The sequence below is a fragment of the Monodelphis domestica genome, chromosome 4 (assembly GCF_027887165.1).
Source record: "Monodelphis domestica isolate mMonDom1 chromosome 4, mMonDom1.pri, whole genome shotgun sequence".
Classification (NCBI taxonomy): domain Eukaryota; kingdom Metazoa; phylum Chordata; class Mammalia; order Didelphimorphia; family Didelphidae; genus Monodelphis; species Monodelphis domestica.
Genome location: NC_077230.1, coordinates 190,441,629 through 190,462,057, shown reverse-complemented (window position 1 = coordinate 190,462,057; position 20,429 = coordinate 190,441,629). Strand labels below are relative to the sequence as shown.

At 37.4% G+C, this 20,429-nt stretch overlaps 1 protein-coding gene across 1 annotated transcript in view; it reads left to right on the top strand.

Moving 5' to 3' along the window:
- PDE11A (phosphodiesterase 11A) overlaps positions 1-20,429 on the top strand; it is a 523,355-nt gene that overhangs the window by 262,450 nt on the left and 240,476 nt on the right. The window contains exon 6 of the mRNA XM_001377248.4: positions 15,896-16,028. Within this exon, the coding sequence (XP_001377285.1) occupies positions 15,896-16,028 (133 nt within the window). The remainder of the gene's footprint in view (positions 1-15,895; positions 16,029-20,429) is intronic.

The following is a 20,429-nucleotide window of genomic DNA, read 5'->3' as shown; positions in this document are numbered from 1 at the left end:
AAATAGGATACTAGCAAAAAGACTCCAGCAAGTGATCAGAAGGATCATTCACCATGATCAAGTAGGATTCATACCAGGGATGCAGGGCTGGTTCAACATTAGGAAAACCATCCACATAATTGACCACATCAACAAGCAAACTAGCAAGAACCACATGATTATCTCAATAGATGCAGAAAAAGCCTTTGATAAAATACAACACCCATTCCTATTAAAAACACTAGAAAGCATAGGAATAGAAGGGTCATTCCTAAAAATAATAAACAGTATATATCTAAAACCAACAGCTAATATCATCTGCAATGGGGATAAACTAGATGCATTCCCAATAAGATCAGGAGTGAAACAAGGATGCCCATTATCACCTCTACTATTTGACATTGTACTAGAAACACTAGCAGTAGCAATTAGAGAAGATAAAGGAATTGAAGGCATCAAAATAGGCAAGGAGGAGACCAAGTTATCACTCTTTGCGGATGACATGATGGTCTACTTAAAGAATCCTAGAGATTCAACCAAAAAGCTAATTGAAATAATCAACAACTTTAGCAAAGTTGCAGGATACAAAATAAACCCACATAAATCATCAGCTTTTCTATATATCTCCAACACAGCTCAGCAGCAAGAACTAGAAAGAGAAATCCCATTCAAAATCACCTTAGACAAAATAAAATACCTAGGAATCTACCTCCCAAGACAAACACAGGAACTATATGAACACAACTACAAAACACTCGCCACACAACTAAAACTAGACTTGAACAATTGGAAAAACATTAACTGCTCATGGATAGGAAGAGCCAATATAATAAAAATGACCATCCTACCCAAACTTATTTATCTATTTAGTGCCATACCCATTGAACTACCAAAATACTTCTTCACTGATTTAGAAAAAACCATAACAAAGTTCATTTGGAAGAACAAAAGATCAAGGATATCCAGGGAAATAATGAAAAAAAAACACATATGATGGGGGCCTTGCAGTCCCTGACCTAAAACTATATTACAAAGCAGCAGTCATCAAAACAATTTGGTACTGGCTAAGAAACAGAAAGGAAGATCAGTGGAATAGACTGGGGGAAAGCGACCTCAGCAAGACAGTATACGATAAACCCAAAGATCCCAGCTTTTGGGACAAAAATCCACTATTCGATAAAAACTGCTGGGAAAATTGGAAGACAGTGTGGGAGAGACTAGGAATAGATCAACACTTCACACCCTACACCAATATAAATTCAAAATGGGTGAGTGACTTAAACATAAAGAAGGAAACCATAAGTAAATTGGGTAAACACAGAATAGTATACATGTCAGACCTTTGGGAGGGGAAAGGCTTTAAAACCAAGCAAGATATAGAAAGAATCACAAAATGTAAAATAAATAATTTTGACTACATCAAACTAAAAAGCTTTTGTACAAACAAAACCAATATAACTAAAATCAGAAGGAAAACAACAAATTGGGAAAAAATCTTCATAGAAACCTCTGACAAAGGTTTAATTACTCATATTTATAATGAGCTAAATCAATTGTACAAAAAATCAAGCCATTCTCCAATTGATAAATGGGCAAGGGAAATGGATAGGCAGTTCTCAGATAAAGAAATCAAAACTATTAACAAGCACATGAAGAAGTGTTCTACATCTCTTATAATCAGAGAGATGCAAATCAAAACAACTCTGAGGTATCACCTCACACCTAGCAGATTGGCTAACATGACAGCAAAGGAAAGTAGTGAATGTTGGAGGGGATGTGGTAAAGTAGGGACATTAATTCATTGCTGGTGGAGCTGTGAACTGATCCAACCATTCTGGAGGGCAATTTGGAACTATGCCCAAAGGGCGACAAAGGAATATCTACCCTTTGACCCAGCCATAGCACTGCTGGGTCTGTACCCCAAAGAGATAATGGACACAAAGACTTGTACAAAAATATTCATAGCTGCGCTCTTTGTGGTGGCCCAAAACTGGAAAACGAGGGGATGCCCATCAATTGGGGAATGGCTGAACAAACTGTGATATATGTTGGTGATGGAGTACTATTGTGCTAAAAGGAATAATAAAGTGGAGAAGTTCCATGGAGACTGGAACAACCTCCAGGAAGTGATGCAGAGCGAGAGGAGCAGAACCAGGAGAGCATTGTACACAGAGACTAATACACTGTGGTATAATCGAAAGTAATGGACTTCTCCATTAGTAGTGGTGTAATGTCCCTGAACAACTTGCAGGGATCCAGGAGAAAAAAAACACCATTCATAAGCAAAGGATAAACTATGGGAGTGGAAACACCGAGAAAAAGCAACTGCCTGAATACAGAGGTTGAGGGGACATGACAGAGGATAGACTCTAAATGAACACTCTAATGCAAATACTATCAACAAAGCAATGGGTTCAAATCAAGAAAACATCTAATGCCCAGTGGACTTACGTGTTGGCTATGGGGGATGGGGGGGAGGAAAAGAAAATGATCTATGTCTTTAACGAATAATGCTTGGAAATGATCAAATAAAATATATTTTAAAAAAAAGAACATCAGGGCAGTTTTCTTGGATAATTTCTTGTAGTATGATGTCAAGATTTCTGTTTATTTCTGGATTTTCAGGTAGACCAATGATTCTCAAATTGTCTCTTCATGCTCTGTTTTCCTGATCCATCATCTTTTCAGTGAGATGTTTTCTTCTATTTTGTCAGTCTTTTGACTTTGCTTTATTAATTCTTGCTGTTTTATAAGATCATTGATTTCCAGTTGCCCAATTCTGGTCCTTAAGGCCTGGTTTCCTGTTGTAATCTTTTGGTTTTCTGCTTTAATCTTTTGATTTTCCTTTTCAGTTTGGTCTATCCTGCTTTTTGTGGCTTCCAGCTGTTTCTCCAATTGGGAGTTCTTGTTCTTTAAACTGTTATTTTCTTTTTGAACTATTTCCCACTTTTCTTGCCAGAAGGCTTCCATCTTTTGGATAAGCTCCAGTTTAAATTATTCAAGGGCTTGTGGACAATTTCCATTTTTTGGAAGGTTTTGATACATCTATTTGTATTTCCTCTTCTATTTTCTCTATAGCCTGGGTTTTTCCTCCATAAAAATTATCCAGGGTCAACCCCTTCTTGTTTTTCTTGATGTTGGGAAGTTGCTGTTCCTGGGCAATATTTGCCATCACTGAGGTGGTTTTTCCTTTCATTTTCAGTCAGAAACCTGATTGAGATGGGCAGACTCTCTGTGTATGGAGCTAAGGAGCAAGGATTTTGGCTGAGGCCAGCTTTCAAGTCTCTGAAGCTTCCACTGTTTGCTGCCCATCTCTGTGCTATCTCCCTGTGGGGTGCCCATGGTCTGCACTCCTCAGCCAGCTGGGGCCTCAGGTCTAGCTGCTCTAAGGGTTAGGTCCTTGGTGGTCTCAGTCAGCTGCCAAGGACCCAGAGGTGCCCCTCATTTGCTCCAGAGGTGCCCCTCATTCATTCACTCACTCACTCACTCACTCACTGATTCTAGCTCACACTGGCTCTGACTCTGGCTCTGTAGGTGAGGTGGGCAAGGGTGGATCAGCTCGTGTTTTTGGTGGAAGATTTTTCACCCCCTTATGGTGTGGAAATGCCCAAACCCCATGTACCTTCAATGCTGCGCCCTACTGTAGAGTCCCTTTGTTCATATGAATTTGAGTTTTTTTTGGCTTTTTGAGGCAGTCTGTATTGATAGGTGGTGAGGAGAGGAAGGGTCCTGCATCTAGATTGCCACCATGTTTACCCAGAAGTCTCCCAGATCAGTTCATACAAATCTTCCCATGTCTCTCTGAATCCCCTATTTGTATAATATCTTGCTGCACAATAATTTTTCATTGCCTTCACATTCCATAGCTCATTCAACATTTCTGCAATTCATGAGCAATCCCTTTGTTTCTAGCTCTTGCTACCACAGAAAGAGGCAAAATTCTTTTAATCATAACTTTATCAGTGCATTGCCTCAGAACTTCTTAAAAAGAAGCAAAATGACATTCCTCTATCTTTCACCAAAGCCCAAGCATAGAAAACTTGCCACTTGTGACACTCCTTTCCATTCTCTTTTATTTTTTTAATAATAACATTTTATTTTCCCCCAGTTATATGCAAAAATTATTTTTAACATTAAATGGTGTTTTTCTTAATTTTGAGTTCCAAATTCTCTCCCTCACTCCCATCATCCCTACCCTCCCTGAGATGGTAAGCAATTTGATACAGATTTTACATTTGTGATCATGTAAACATTTTTATATTTTAGTCATCTTTTGAAACAAAAAACAAAAAAGAAAAGGAAGAAGAAAAAAGAAAGTGAAATATAGTATGTTTTGCTCCATCAGTTCTTTTTCGGAGACAGATGGCATTTTTCATCATGAGTATTTGGGATTGTCTTGGATCACTTTCTATTATCTTTTGTCTTTTTGGTATTAAATGTTATTTTAAAACAATATCATTCATGTAAACAATTTTAATAAACAACTACAGTTGTATGCATAGCAATTATTATTTATTGTTCAGTCATTTAAGGCTTATTTCACTTTCCATGACCCCATTTGGAGTTTTCTTGGCAAAGATACTGGAATGATTTGCTATTTATTCTCTAGCTCATTTTACATATGAGGAACTGAGGCAAACAGGACTAAGTGACTTGCCTAGGGTCAGAAGCCAGATCTGAACTTAGGTCTTCCTGACTCTAGGTAATGCCCTCTCTCCACTGAGCCTCCCAAATGTATAGTAATCTGATTACTTTTAAATTAATTTCAATGCATAAGGCATGATAATGCTATTTAATATTTCCTTGAGTCTCCATTAGGATTTTTTCTCTATTCATGCTCATTCATTTTCCCTCCTGTGAACATACTTGAGGTATACTCCATTCTTTCAGAACTGGTTTTTTCCCTTTATTTTTTTTATTATTTCTTGAAGGTCTTTACTACTAAGGGACTTGTCTCGTGACCTTTACATGATGACTAAAAACTGTAGGAAACAGTTTAGTGGACCAGTTATTGATTTTAATAGGTTTCCCTCTCTACGGGTCTTAGCTTTGAGTTGAATCTGTCAATAGTGACTTGGGCTTTTTTTTTTTTTGTTCTCTTAATTGAAATAGAACTTCAAATAATGTGGCCCAGTGAGAGTCATCAGTGAAGCCCCAGGGGCAGAATAGCTCACCTGGTGTTCAGTAATAAAAAATGAAGTTGCTCTTTTTGAACCAAAGTTCAGGCAGATCCCTGTTAGAGAGCAGAGTAGAGTTACCCACAGTGCCAGTGTACCGCGTGGAGCTCGAAGAAGGATTTTCATATTTTCTGTGTGGCAAGGATTAGATCCTACAGAGGTCCTATATATTGGTCTGTCATCTCTGGGATCTCAAATAGCAATCTTTGTTAGTAGCCTATTCCTCAAATATAAAAAATAATGTTATGAAAGTAGGATAGGAGAACTCAGATCAAATAGAAAATGCTTCTCCATGATTAGATTAGGCTGTGCTTGTATTCATATTTCTGTTCTCAATTCGTTTGTTGTTATTGTTTAGATATTAAAATGAATTTTACATTTTTTCCAAAGAATAATAATGTGGGGAGTGAAAAAAAGTGGCATGACTTTTTTTCATGAATTTTTTTTATTCCAAATTTTATGAAGTCAAATAAAAGAAGCATTTTCATATACAAATAAAAAAGAAGATTGTACATAAATGAAATCACAAATCTCTTCTATGTTTCACTTACTTTTCTTCATAACTACATAATAAATCCCATACATTCCCCATCCTTGCCCCATCACATATGGTACCATTCAGAAATCCAATGTGTTCTTACAAATTAAGCATTTCATATTTTCATCTTTCAGTTCACTCTCTGGAGTTGTTTTTAATTTAATAGTTTGTTCACTTAAACTAGTGATTTAGAGATTTCATTAGAGATTTCAAACAATGTTTTTCCTCACTCATTTCAATCATGTTTGATTCTTCATGATCGCAATTAGTTTTCTTGACAGAGATACCACAGTGGTTTGCCATTTCCTTCTCTAGCTCATTTTACCAATGAGGAAACTGAGGCAAACAGGATGAATTAACTTGCCCAGGATCACACAACTAATAAGTGTTTGAGGTCAGATTTGAACAGAAGATGAGTCTTCCCAATTCCCAGGCTGGTGCTCTCTCTGCTGTACCACCTCGCTGCCCCTTCCATTTGAAAATATACTTTATATTTACTTATTTATGTACATGATGTACCCTTTCAGGAGAATGGGTGCTCCTTGAGGGCAGGATCTGTTTCTTTTTGCTGTTGTCTCTTTGCATCTCCTCTACCTTCATAGTGCCAAGCACATAATAGTTACTTAATATATGTTGAATGAAATCAAGGTTATTCTTCATGAGTCTATCAGAATGATACAGAATGGCTACTGTGTTTGTTTTCTTAAATATATTTTAATAAACTAATATACCTTCATAAATATTGAGGCATCTAGATAACCCAGTGGATAGAACCCCTGGCCTGGAGTCAAAAAGGTCTGAGTTTAAATCCAACTTCAGACATTTACTAACTGTGGAACTTAGAAAAAATCACCTAAGTGCTGTCTGCCTCAGTTTCCTCAACTGTAACATGACAAATGAGATAATACATCCACCTTACAGGATTTCTGTGAGTATCAAATGAGGTAATATTTGTAAAGCAGTTAGCATAGTGCCTGGAACATGGTAGGTACTTAATAAATGCTTATTCCTTTCCCTTCCCCCCAATAAGAATAAGGAAGAAAATAAAAACTTTAGTAAAAGATCAGAAATATACATAATGGTTCCATCTAATAATAGCTAATAATAATAGCTAACATTTCTATAAAGCTTACTATGTGTCAGGTACCGCACCATGCTAAGCACTTTACAATTATCTCATTTGATTCCCACAATAATCCTCAAGGTATGATTTCTGTTTAGATACACAGGTGCACATATATATTCAAATGCAGGAAGGGATGAATGCTCCAGTAGGCACTGATTTCCCCCACATTGAAATTCTTCAAGAATTTTGAAGAGAAGAACCCTTATTCCATTGATTTTTGACTAGACATTCTCTAAGGTCCCTTCCAACTTTAAAATTCTATGTGTGCACATACATATACATGTGCATATATAAATATACTTATACTAATATATACAAATATTACAAATTATACATTGTCTCCATGTATTTTCTATTTTACTATTTAAGGACAAGTCTTCTGGAAAGATTTCTTTCTTTTTTTAATAACATTATTTTTTAATTTGGTCAATTTCAAACATTATTCCTTGGATACAAAAATCATTTTCTATTCCTCCCTCCCCTCCCATCATCCCTCCCATAGCCAATACGCAATTCCACTAGGTATTACATGTATCCTTGATCCAAACCGATTTCCATGTTGTTGGTATTTGCACTAGGATGTTCATTTAGAGTCTACATCCCCAATCATATCCCCCTCAACCCATGTAATCAAACAGTTGTTTTTCTTCTATGTTTTTACTCCCATAGGTTTTCCTCTGCATGTGGATAGTGTTTTTTCTCATAGATTCCTACAAGTTGTTCAGGATCACTGCATTGCCACTAATGGAGAAGTCCATTACATTCGGTTGTACCACAGTGCATCAGTCTCTGTGTACAATGTTCTCCTGGTTCTGCTCCTTTCACTCTGCATCACTTCCTGGAGGTCGTTCCAGTTCACATGGAATTCCTCCACTTTATTATTCCTTTTTGTACAGTAGTATTCTATCACCAACATATACCACAATTTGTTCAGCCATTCCCCAATTGAAGGGCATCCCCTCATTTTCCAATTTTTTGCCACCACAAAGAGTGCAGCTATGAATATTCTTGTACAAGTCTTTTTCCTTATTATCTCTTTGGGGTACAAACCCAGCAGTGCTATGGCTGGGTCAAAAGGTAGACAGTCTTTTAGCGCCCTTTAGGCATAGTTCCAAATTGCCCTCCAGAATGGTTGGATCAATTCACAACTCCATCAGCAATGAATTAATGTCCCTACTTTGTCACATCCCCTCCAGCATTCATTACTTTCCTTTGCTGTCATGTTGACCAATCTGCTAGGTGTGAGGTGATACCTCAGAGTTGTTTTGTTTTGATTTGCATCTCTCTGATTATAAGAGATTTAGAGCACTTTTTCATGTATTTATTAATAGTTTTGATTTCTTTAACTGAAAATTGCCTATTCATGTCCCTTGCCCCTTTATCAATTGGGGATTGGCTTGATTTTTTATACAATTGATGTAGCTCTTCGTAAATTTGAGTAATTAGACCTTTGTCAGAGGTTCTTGTTATGAAGATTGTTTCCCAGTTTGTTATTTCCCTTCTGATTTTGATTACATTGGTTGGAGAGATTTCTAAAAAATGACAGTTAAATGGCTTCCCACATAATTGTCTATACTAAGCTTTTTTTTTTTTACTGTTACTCGCTCTTCTAAAATCTTCAAAGAATAATAAAGACTTTTCCCAATTTTTTTGTTTTGATCTTTAAAATCTTAAAAGTTTAAAATCTTCCTTCTCTATATTATTCTTCGACTCACCAACTTTCCTTCTACTTTGGCCTCATTAACCATAGTTTGTGTTCCCAATCACCATTGCCTGCAGTTCATTAGGATGGAAGAGCTTGAGGACTTTCCCACCACAGACTTTATGAAAGCCTTCATGAAAAGCATCAAATAGGGAAGCTACTGATTTATTGAATATGTAATCCATGTAAGAATCGACAAATTCCATTCGATTTTGTTTATTAGCAACAGTGTCTTCCCCATTAGGAATCAGTTCTTTCACCTCAGTTGTACCAAAGTTCTCAACGGTGATCATAAAATTAAGACAAAATGTATCCTCTATGTCATCCTCTTGATAATCAAGCAACTGCTGCATGCTTCTCCCAACATCAGGCATTAATTCCTTCAAATTGTCTAGGGAAGGCTTCTTTTTCAGCAGCTTCTTGTACAAAGCCAAAGGAAAATGGAGGTCTACAATTTTTTGTGAATATTGTTGCAAGCTAAAAATTACTATATTCTGATATGCCTAAAAGATGACATTATCTTTGCAAGTGGAGCTCTTTTTGAAGTCAATAAGCATTCCACATGTGGAATAAATACACAGAGGAATGAGAACCCCACCATTAGAACTGTAATTAAAGGTTATTTTAAGGGAAAGACCTCAAATGTAGTGACTGACAAGATTGCACTTGTAACCCAATACAATTTTAATTTCTTAGACTTAGAGTTCATTTTAGGTAGTGACAAAACATCTGAGAGAAAGTTCTTTATTTATCTAAGTTTGAATTACATTATTTACTTCCCTGTACTCGAACCCATCTTTCAAAGATTTGCTATGGTCCAATGACACTGGTCTCCTTAGTGTTCCTCATGCAAAACCCTATCTCTCAGTTCTGAATCTTCTCTGGTCTGGAATTCTCCCCTTCCTCATTTCCATAACTCTAGTTTTCCTGTCTTCCTTCAATTCTCAACTAAAACTCCCCTTCATCATGAAGTCTTTCCCAGATTTTCCTAATGCTAGCACCTTCCCTCTGAGATTACCTCTCATGTATATTGTATGTGTAAATCTTGTATATACATCATTGCTGTATATAATCTCCCTCATTAGACCAAGCTTCTTGAGGGCAGTGTCCATTTTTGCCTGTCTTTGGACCATCTAATCCAAAATTAAAGGAATAAGGATTCTTCTCTCCAAATATCTGACAAATGGTCATTTGGCTTTTGCTTGAAGAATTTCAATGAGGGGGAAATCAGTGCCTTCTGGAGCATCCCATCCTACTTTTGAATATGTATGTGCATCTGTATATTTAAGCAGATATCATGCTTCCCAGTGTTGTAGGAATCAAATGAGACAACTGTAAAGTGCTTAGTGTAGAACCTGGCACATAGTATTCTAAGCACTTAGCATACAGTAAGTTTTTAAATAAATGCTTGCTGATTAAATTAGCACTGGGTAATTCTCCAAGTTGCAAGAAAACTGCTGACTTGCATTAGTAGCAGGACTTTTCCTCACTCAAGAATTTCAATATTCATGAATCACAGGTCTGGTCCCTAGCCCAATCCATATGTGCAAGGTACAATGAGGGTAAGAAAGACATAAACAAAATTGTCCTTGACCCCAAAGAGAGTCAGTTCTATCAATATGCCGAGGAATAGGGAAATAATTTATATATAGATAAGCAAATACAAAGTGTATTTCCCCATCCCACCCCAAATCATTTAGGTCATAGAGCCATAGAAATATTGCAGCATTCTGTTCTTAAAAATGGATCCTAGCAAGTAGAGAATTGGTTAAAGATACAGAATATTGGGGTCCCTTTCTTCTCATTTTACCTCTATAGAGCTGGATTGAGAGAGATTTCAGGGTAAAGACTATGCTCTGGTACTATCAATTTGAGGACTGTGACTTCACATTAAAATGTCATTAAAAAATCTATTGGATCATGGATACTTGAGGAAGGACTGATTTCCAACACCCTTATGGCTTTTCCCTAGCAAATGAAAAATGGCACAAAATATGAAATATTTCATTGGTTTGAAATGATGAGAAATCTTTTTCTCTAGGGCATCAGGAAAGTTCAAGCAGATTTTGCCAGTAATTTCCTTCTATTGAAAAATACTGCATCACTATACAAATACTGTATTTTATCATCATTGGACAGTTTAGAGTATTCTAGGATCCTCTTTACTTTCCTCTGTTGGCTTTTGTACAGTTCCAAACTAAAATAACTCTCCTTATAGTACTTGCAGTTAGGCCTGAAAAATCCAAGTGTTGAATTCTTTGGTCTTTGATGACTAGCTTTGGGATTTTTTGTAGAGGAGGATGGGTTGTTGTTGTTTGGCTGAGCCTGTGATTTTTTGTCAGTGCAGGGAATTCCTCTAACAACACAGATGAGACTTTCTGTGAATTGGTCTTAGAAAGATTCCTGAAACTTTAATTGAAAGGTTTTAAGGTTAAGTGACTTATCTAGACCACAGTTGTAGGCATGAAACAAAGACAGAAAGTAAAGCTCTCCTGGTCAGATGAAGTCTGGAATTTGTCACAAGAATGAGTCTAATCTCATCTGGTATACCTTTTGAGAACCCAGGGGTAGCTTTATTTTGTGAAGAGACATTAAAGGACTTTAGTGGACATCTATACTCCATGATAGTTTCCATCCATAAATGTCATTTAGAAAGCTTAGTGATAGAATTTACCCTCTTGTATGAGGCATGCATTTGATATAATGATAAAATTTAGAACTAGAAATGACCTTAAAGATCATCTGCTTCCAGGGGCTTAAAGATGGGGTCCAGGAACTTTAAAAAAAAGTTTTTGGTAACTATATTTAATTGGTTTCCTTTGTAATTCCATGTATTTTATTTTATCAATTAAAATCCTTATTCAGAAAAGAAGTCCATAGGCTTCACCAAACTACCAAAGGAGTCCATGACACACAAAAATTTAAGAACCCCTGATCTAGAACAACTTATTCATTTTAGAGCTGAGAAAAGCCCAGAGGAGTTAAATAATTTTTCTAAACAAAACCCAAATAATAAGTGATAAAGTTGGTATTTAGTCTTAGGTCCATTCACTCCAAATACAGTGCACTTAGGTGCTTAATTAAGTGTTCTGGAAACCATAGAATCATAATCTGGAGCTAGGACATCAGGAGATATCTAGTCCAAGCACCTCTTTTTATATTTGAGGAAACTGAGGTTCTGAAATTTGAAAAAAATAGTAAATTTTTTAATCTTATCTAGATTTCCCTGTGTTCCTCATTCTTTGCCTTTTAAGAGCCCCTTCTTATAAGAAATATATATTTTTTGAAGGAAGGTGAAGATCCAAAGGAATAAGAGGAAATAGAAGTCGAGGAATCTTAAATGATTCATCCAAGTTCACATAAGTAGTAAATGTCACAGGTAGGATTTGACCAGAGTTCTTTTGACTTTAGTTTGTGATTAAGATCATGCTACCACATAGTTAAACACTGAAAATACACTAATATTTCAGCCTAGTCATACAAGCTTAATCACAAATAGAAGAGTTCATTTTAGCTATTTTGATGGGGGAAGTGAGACAGATACAGAGACACACACACACACACATACACACAGATAGAGAGAGAGAGAGAGAGAGAGAGAGAGAGAGAGAGAGAGAGAGAGAGAGAGAGAAGGAAAGAAGGAAAGGAAAGGAAAGGAAAGGAAAGGAAAGGAAAGGAAAGGAAAGGAAAGGAAAGGAAAGGAAAGGAAAGGAAAGGAAAGGAAAGGAAAGGAAAGGAAAGGAAAGGAAAGGAAAGGAAAGGAAAGGAAAGGAAAGGAAAGGAAAGGAAAGGAAGAAGCAGGGAGGAAGGGGGAGGAGAGCAGGAAGAAAGAGGAGAGAAGAGGGAGAAGATGGGATGTGGGGAATTTACTACTCTTCAGATAATTGGCTTTGTAAGTTATGAAACATATGCCTAGAGTCAAATTGAAGGCAATAAGTACAAAATTAACTTTTCTTCATGATAAAGGAATTACTCTGAAAGTTTTGTGTTCAAAGTTGGATTGCTTTGCCTTAAGAGTAGAACTGAGTATTATTTGGGGATATAAACCAGATGCAGAGGGTCAGCACAAAACATTGTCCCCAAGAGTGATGAGGCAGCTCTCTTGATCTTCTCTGGGCACTTATTCTTCCTGACTGTTAATTTATGTGTCTGTGAAACTCCACTAGACACTGTGGAGTTGACCAGATCAGTTATACAGACAGATCAATTAAATCACACGGAGTCAATTTCAGAAAGTCTAAGCAAAATATTAAAACTTTGTCAGGCTAAATATTATCTCAGACCTTGAGAGCTGAAAGGGACTGGTAATATGGTTCAACTCATACATACAAAAAGAATTCTTACTACTGCAAGCCTGAGAAGTGATTGTCTGCTTAAAGACTTTGAAGGAGAGTGATCCAACCACCTCCTGAGGTAGCCCATTCAAACTTTGTATAGCTCAAATAGTTAGGAAGTCTTTTCCTGAAATCAATCCTTGTCTATCTTCATCTTCTGCCCATTGAGCAATCATGTTCCCTCCCACACATGACAAGCCCATCAAATATCTGAAGATAACTATCATATCGTCCTTTCTACCTCTCATCCTCTCAACCCCTACTCCAATCTTCTCTAAATTAAGCATGTACAGTCCTTTCAACCATCCCTCACGAAGTCAAGACCCTTCATCATCCTGGATGATGGACTTCTTTATATACTTTCCAGTTTAACAATATTCCCATAGATCCAGTTCAAATCTTATTTCCTCTATGAAAAAAAAAACATTCCCTGATTTTTCTGGCCTAAAGCAATCTTCTATCACTTCTTAAAACTTATTATTTGTCCCATGTATTTGGTCATGAATCACTGTGGAATAATACAGCAATATCAAGTGAGAAAATGTAGGTAACATAAAGTATGTAAAGTACTTTATATACTTCAAAGCGCTATATAAAAGTAACTATTATTGTTATTATTACCACTGTATCATCTTTTCTATTGTTATGAACTATCATTTACCTGTTCCATTCAACTTTTCATATATTTATTAATCATCTTTTCAAAGTAGACTATAAGGCTCTAGAGGTAAGGAGTCATTATTTATACATTTTAGCTGAATTGAAACAACCTTTTAAGTGAGATTTTCTAACTAGGAAATGTGAATATTTTGAGAAAAGTTATTTTTTAATTAGGAAAATTTTTATTTAATTAATATAGAATATTCTTCCATGGTGCATGATTCATGTTATTTCCTTCCTCTTCCTTCACCCCCCCCCAAACAATATACAATTCCATTGGGTTTTACATGTGTCATTGATCAAAAACTATTTCCATGTTATTGATATTTGCACTAGGGTGATCATTTAGAGTCTGTGTCCCCAATCATATCCCCATTGACCCATGTGATCAAGCAGTTGGTTTTTTTTTCTGTGTTTCTACTCTCATAGTTCTTTCTCCGAATGTAGATAGTGTTCGAGAAAAGTTCTTTTGAGGCATAAAATTCATGCAAACATAACCAAAATAGAGAGACAGTGAGATACAATGACTAGAGTTCTAGACTTGGTGACAGGAGAGCCAAGGTCTCCAATATTGATTTTGTGGCATGGCTAAGTTCCTTAACCTCTATATAGAAACTAGATAGAATTTATGTACTATGCATAGATGAACTGTAATACACTGTATATTGTAATACCTTCCTTTATCATTCCCATATAGCCACAGTAATAGTCATAAGCTGATATGCTCATATATATGCATTTTGCCATATTTAGACTTTTGAAAATATTCATTTCTTTGCTCTTCCCAGGTCTTTAGTATATATGACTAAGCCAAAAGCATCCATTCAATATGGTTAATTAAATTGAAGTAGGGGGAGGAGTTAAACCACTTTGTTTATGTACTGGTTTTAAACTTTTTAAGTTTTCATGCTTTACTATAAGTTTTTATTGATGTTTTATTTTGTCTAAATCTCTACACATCTTCCCTTCTTTAACTCAGAAATCTATTCCACATAATATCTGTTTCATAGAAGAAACAGGATCTGTGCTGGAGCTATAGAGAGAGTGTTAAACTGAAAAGTATACAAAAGAATGCATCCAGGCTGGTAAAGGACCTTGACTCCATGAGGGCTAGTTGAAGGGAATGTATGTGTTTAATTTAAAGACAACTGGAGTTGGGGGGTGGGATAGGATTGGAAGTAGCTAGGGTGATGTGATAGTCATCTTCAAGAGAAGTTAGTATTTTCAAATGTAAAAATATGGCAGAATTGACACAATGGAACTTATCAATTTATGACTGTTATGGTGGTTTTATGAGGATGACAAAGGGAGGATCTGGAAATTCACTAGTATAAGAACTCACCAATTTATATGAAAGAAAGAGACAGGGAAGGAAGGAAAGAAGGAAGAAAGGAAGGAAGGAAGGAAGGAAGGAAGGAAGGAAGGAAGGAAGGAAGGAAGGAAGGAAGGAAGGAAGGAAGGAAGGAAGGAAGGAAGGAAGGAAGGAAGGAAGGAAGGAAGGAAGGAAGGAAGGAAGGAAGGAAGAGGCAGAAGAGAAAAAATTATTAGTATACTAATATTAATCCAGATGATTATCTGAATTTTTTACTTTTTAATCTGAATATTTGGAGCTCCTACAGACACTGCCAGTAGATAACTGATCTACAATCAGTGTGGGAGAGCTTTGCAACATCATGGTGTTGTATGAAGTGTGGTAGCGCATATCTGTAATCCTTTCACCCGAGGAGGCTGAGGCTATCAAATCTCTTGAGTTTAGGAGTACAGAGGTAGAATGGGTGAAAGCATTTGGGTATCTGCATTATGTACCTGAAGAAAGTGATCCCAGGAAGCAGGATTCTAGGAGATTGTCTGAGGGAAAACTGGTCAGGTTGGAAACATTACAGGTCAAAGTTTCTCTGCCAGACTGGCCCAGAAGTAGTCCCTGCTCCATCTAGCCTGAGCAAAATATGGAGTTACAGTCTTTTTAAAAAATCCCTCCTAGGGGGCAGCTGGGTAGCTCAGTGGATTGAGAGCCAGGCCTAGAGACGGGAGGTCCTGGGTTCAAATCTGACCTCAGACACTTCCCAGCTGTGTGACCCTGGGCAAGTCACCTGACCCCCATTGCCTAGCCCTTCCCACTCTTCTGCCTTGGAACCAATGCACAGTATTGATTCCAAGATGGAAGGTAAGGGTTTAAAAAAAATCCCTCCTAGCAGGTAAGATCTTTCTGTAATAACTGCTGAAAATTATTTGGCTATGCTTTGCCCCTAACATTGCTCATCCCTGCTTAATTGTTATAGATAAATTTGTTATGAAAGGTTTCTGTGTAGTATATGGTCCACTTTAAAGTAGGATTGATTGAGTTCTTTTTTTTCCCTCCTTGCCAAACCCTTCTGACAGTTTCAAAGACAGCATGGAGAAATCATCCTATTCGGACTGGCTCATCAATAATAGCATTGCTGAGCTGGTAGCTTCTACAGGCCTTCCAGTGAACGTTACTGATGCTTATCAGGATCCTCGCTTGGATGCCGAAGTAAGAGATGTTCTTTGGTTTCAATCTCCATTTAGATTGTTGTATTTTTTTGTCCTTTCGTGCCCTGTGTAATAACAAATACTAAGTTAACAGCTGAAGCAAAGAAAAAAAAAAGCCATAAGAAGAATGGCATTGCTAGAATTTATCCTTTTGCTTTGACATCTGTCACGACCCTAACGTTGGCACGGCTGCCTGAAAGACAGGGACATTTCCTAGTCTCTTTCCTATTTTCTGGCAAGGTTGCTGCCATCCTTTTGGTCTAATGTTGTTTGTGCTCACCTGGGGAAAACTGTAGTTAAAACTCAGACAACTCAGTAAACATTTATTTAACACCTACTCTGCTAGGAGTGCTGGGAGATAGAAAGACAGAAGTGAATCAGTCCCTGGTCTGTTGGATCTTATATTCTAGTGGAGAATACGACAAGTACATAGTACACACATAATGTATACAAAAGGATTCCAAGGTGGTTTGGGGAGAAAGGGCAGCGGCAGCTTTGGGGATCCTGAAAAAGAAAGCACTTGAGTTGCTTTGATGAATGAATGAAAAAGCATTTATTTATTAAATGTTTATTGTGTGCTCTACCTTGTGCTATGTGCTGAGGGTATTAGGACGAAATCAACTCACCCCTGGTACTGAGAAATTTATATTCTAATGATAGAGAAAATATATATATATGTTGGTAACAGTGACTACTCTGACCCCTCTTTACCTTATGCTACTTTATATGTTATATACTATATCTCTATATCATGCAAGGCAGTGCCATGTCACCACATGGGTATGGTGTGCATAGGTCATGGCACACAATATATAATAGCATGCCATGTGCCACCCAATGTCACTATGCAACATACATGTTCCATGTGATGTCACATATGTTGGGCATTTAGAGCATGTATCACATCCCTGAAAGCTAGATTTATCTCATTTCACTCCTCTCCCAGAGTTCTCCAGTTACCCATAAGAAAGTTCTTGGGGTGTTTAATCTCCCCGGCTTTGCTTCAAGCCCCCATTTATTTTTTAAAAATTTGCTCCCCTCCATATACTATGATACAGCTGTCCTGGCCTATTTGCTGCTTCCCACAGACTTTTCTACTCTACCTAAAATGTGCTACCTCCTCACCCCAGCCTCCATTCCCCAGCCATCTTTGTGTTCTGGTCTCCACCTCTGACCTGATACTTCAGCTCTATACAGAGAAAACAGACAGATTGACACAGCAACAGGGAAAGGAGACAGAAAGTCAGAGACAGGGTAGAGAGACTAAGACAGAGATGAGACCCAGAAAGAGAGAGACACAGAGACAAAGACAGAGAGAAGAGACAGAGATCAAAGCACAGCGAGCCAGGGACAGAGGAGACAAAGACTAAGGCAGAGATAGAGACCCACAGAGAAAGAGAGATAGCAGACATCTAGACACCGAGACAGATACAGAGAGGGGAGACAGAAGCAGAGATAGAGACACAAGAGAAAGAGACTAAGACAGAGATAGAGAGAAAAGACAATGATGAATGCACAGGGAGCCAGAGATAGAGGAAAGACTAAGACAGAGCTAGAGACTTAGAGACACAGAGACAGACAGACAGCAGACATCCAGACACAGAGACAGATAACAGAGAGAGGAGACAAAGACAGAAGCATAAAGAGAGACACAGGAGAGAGACTGAGACAGAGATAGAGACAGAAACAGAGAGACACAAAGACAGAGAGAAGAGGCAAAGACAGATGCCCACAGAGCCAGGCAGAGGAGACAGAGATAAAGACTGACAAACAGACAGATGGCAGACATCCAGAAACAGAGACAGAGAGAAGAGACAAAAACAGAAGCAGAGAGACAGAGACACAGGAGAAAGAGACTAAGACAGAGAGAGAGAGATCCAAAGATAGAAATACAGAGATAGGGAGAGAGAGACAGAGACAGAGACAGAGAGAGACAGAGAGAGACAGAGACAGAGAGACAGAGACAGAGACAGAGAACTGAGTCTCATCAGTATCAGGAACTCCTGATATGAAAACTTCTCCCAGTGCAATCAGGGATTTTGCTGATCTCTGATTTACAGAAGTCAAGAAGATAAAAAGGTGTTTTTCTAATCCACCATAATGCCATAGGTTATTTCAGTTTCCAGATGGCTTTCTTTGTTGAGATTATAGGGCTACGGTGTTGCCCAAGGCCACAAAGCCAGCCTGTTTCAAAGGCAGAACTTGAACCAAGGTCTTTCTTTCCCCAAGGCCAGCTCTCTGACCATTGGACAAACTGTCTCTCAAGAATAAATCTTATATAATAGCTGTTGCTTACACAGCCCTTTAAGGTTTGGGAGGCAGTTTAAATACATTTCTTATTTGATCCCCACAATAACCCTAGGATCTAGATACTATTATTATCAACTTCATGGATGATGAAATTGAAAAAGGTTAAATATCTTACCTAGGGTTACCTTCCTAACAAATTTCTAAGGCAAGATATTTCTAAAGTACAGCACATTATCGAATCCTCCCTTACCATATGATCCCTCAACTCTAGAAGCTTATATTCTAATGCTGAATGCCAAATATAAGTGCTATCCATATGTGTATCATAGTGCATTAGTTAATACCACACTCAATCACTAAGCATTTATTAAATGCTATATTCAAGGTACCATGTAAGTGTTATACAGGGACACTTACACGTTTATGAATATTTTTAATCCAATAAGCATTTATTAAATGGTTTCTATGTTCTGGGAATGTCTATATATTTAAAATTCAGACTCATAGGATACTTAAAGAGGATTTTTAGATACAAATAATAGAATTAATGATATCAACTAGACATAATTCCCAAAATTTTGTTGATACAATTGGTTTCAGTTCAGATTTTTTAAAAGAATCTCCCAAGGGGAAAGTTAGGTGACTCAGTGGATGGACAGGTAGGGCTAGAGATGGAAGGTTCAATATAGCCTCAGATACTTGGGTGACCTGGGCAAGTCATTTAACCCCTATTCCCTAGCCTTTATCACTCTTCTGCTTTGGAACCAATATACACAATTGATTCTAAGGTGGACGGTAAGGGTTTTGAAAATAAAAATAAAATCATGATGACAATAAAAAGAATGAGTCTCTATCTCTCCTAGGCTTGAAGTGCAGGGATTTTTAACAGCTCATTCCCACTACTGATTATTATTATGATTATTTTTGCAGACATACTTTTAAGTTTATTTTGCATTTTTCACAATTTTCCCATCACTTTCTTAGGTCTAGACAATCAACAAAATAATAGCTCAAACTCAAATTGTATTTGCTGATTTCAGATATAAATATTCACTCTGAAAATTTAACAAAGGGCTCCCTTGAGTCAGTAGGAGCTGCTCATTGTAAATAACAATCAGACTGGGTTAGCTAAGTGGCTCTGGATTGAAAATCAGGTTCAGAGATGGGAGGTCTTTGGTTCAAATCTGGACTCAGACACTTTCTAGCTGTGTGACCCTGTGCAAGTCACTTGACCCCCATTGCCTAGCCCTTACCACTATTCTGCCTTAGAACCAATACTCAATATTGATTCCAAGATGGAAGGTGAGGTTTAAAACAAACAAACAAAACTCAACAAACTATCATCCATTCAACCATTTCTTCACTTGACATTTTTTAAATTAATTTATTTAGTCAATTTAGAACATTATTCCTTGATTACAATAATCACATTATTTCCCTCCCTCCCCTTCACCCAAACTACCCACAGCTGACATGCAATTTCATTGGGTATTTCTTGTGTCCTTGATCAGAACCCATTTCCAAGTTCTTGGGGTTTGCATTAGGTTGTTCATTTAGAGTATACATCCCAAGTCATATCCCCTCAACCCATGTATTCAAGCAGTTATTTTTCTTTGGTGTTTTTACTCCCACAGTGTTTTCTCTGAATGTGGATAGTGGTTTTTTTCATAGATTCCTACAAGTTGTTCAGGATCACTGCATTGCCACTAATGGAGAAGTCCATTACTTTCGATTGTACCACAGTGTATCAGTCTCTGTGTACAATGTTCTCCTGGTTCTGCTCCTTTCACTCTGCATCACTTCCTGGAGGTTGTTCCAGTTCCCATTGATTTCCTCCACTTTATTATTCCTTTGAGCACAATAGTATTCCATCCCCAACATATATCACAATTTGTTCAATCATTCTCCAATTGAAGGGCATCCCCTCATTTTCCAATTTTTTGCCACCACAAAGAGCGCAGCTATGAATATTTTTGTACATGTCTTTTTCCTTATTATCTCTTTGGGGTACAATCCCAGCAGTGCTTTGGCTGGATCAAAGGGCAGACAGTCTTTTATCATCCTTTGGGCATGGTTCCAAATTGCCCTCCAGAATGGTTGGATCAATTCACAACTCCACCAGCAATGCATTAATGTCCTGACTTTGCCACAT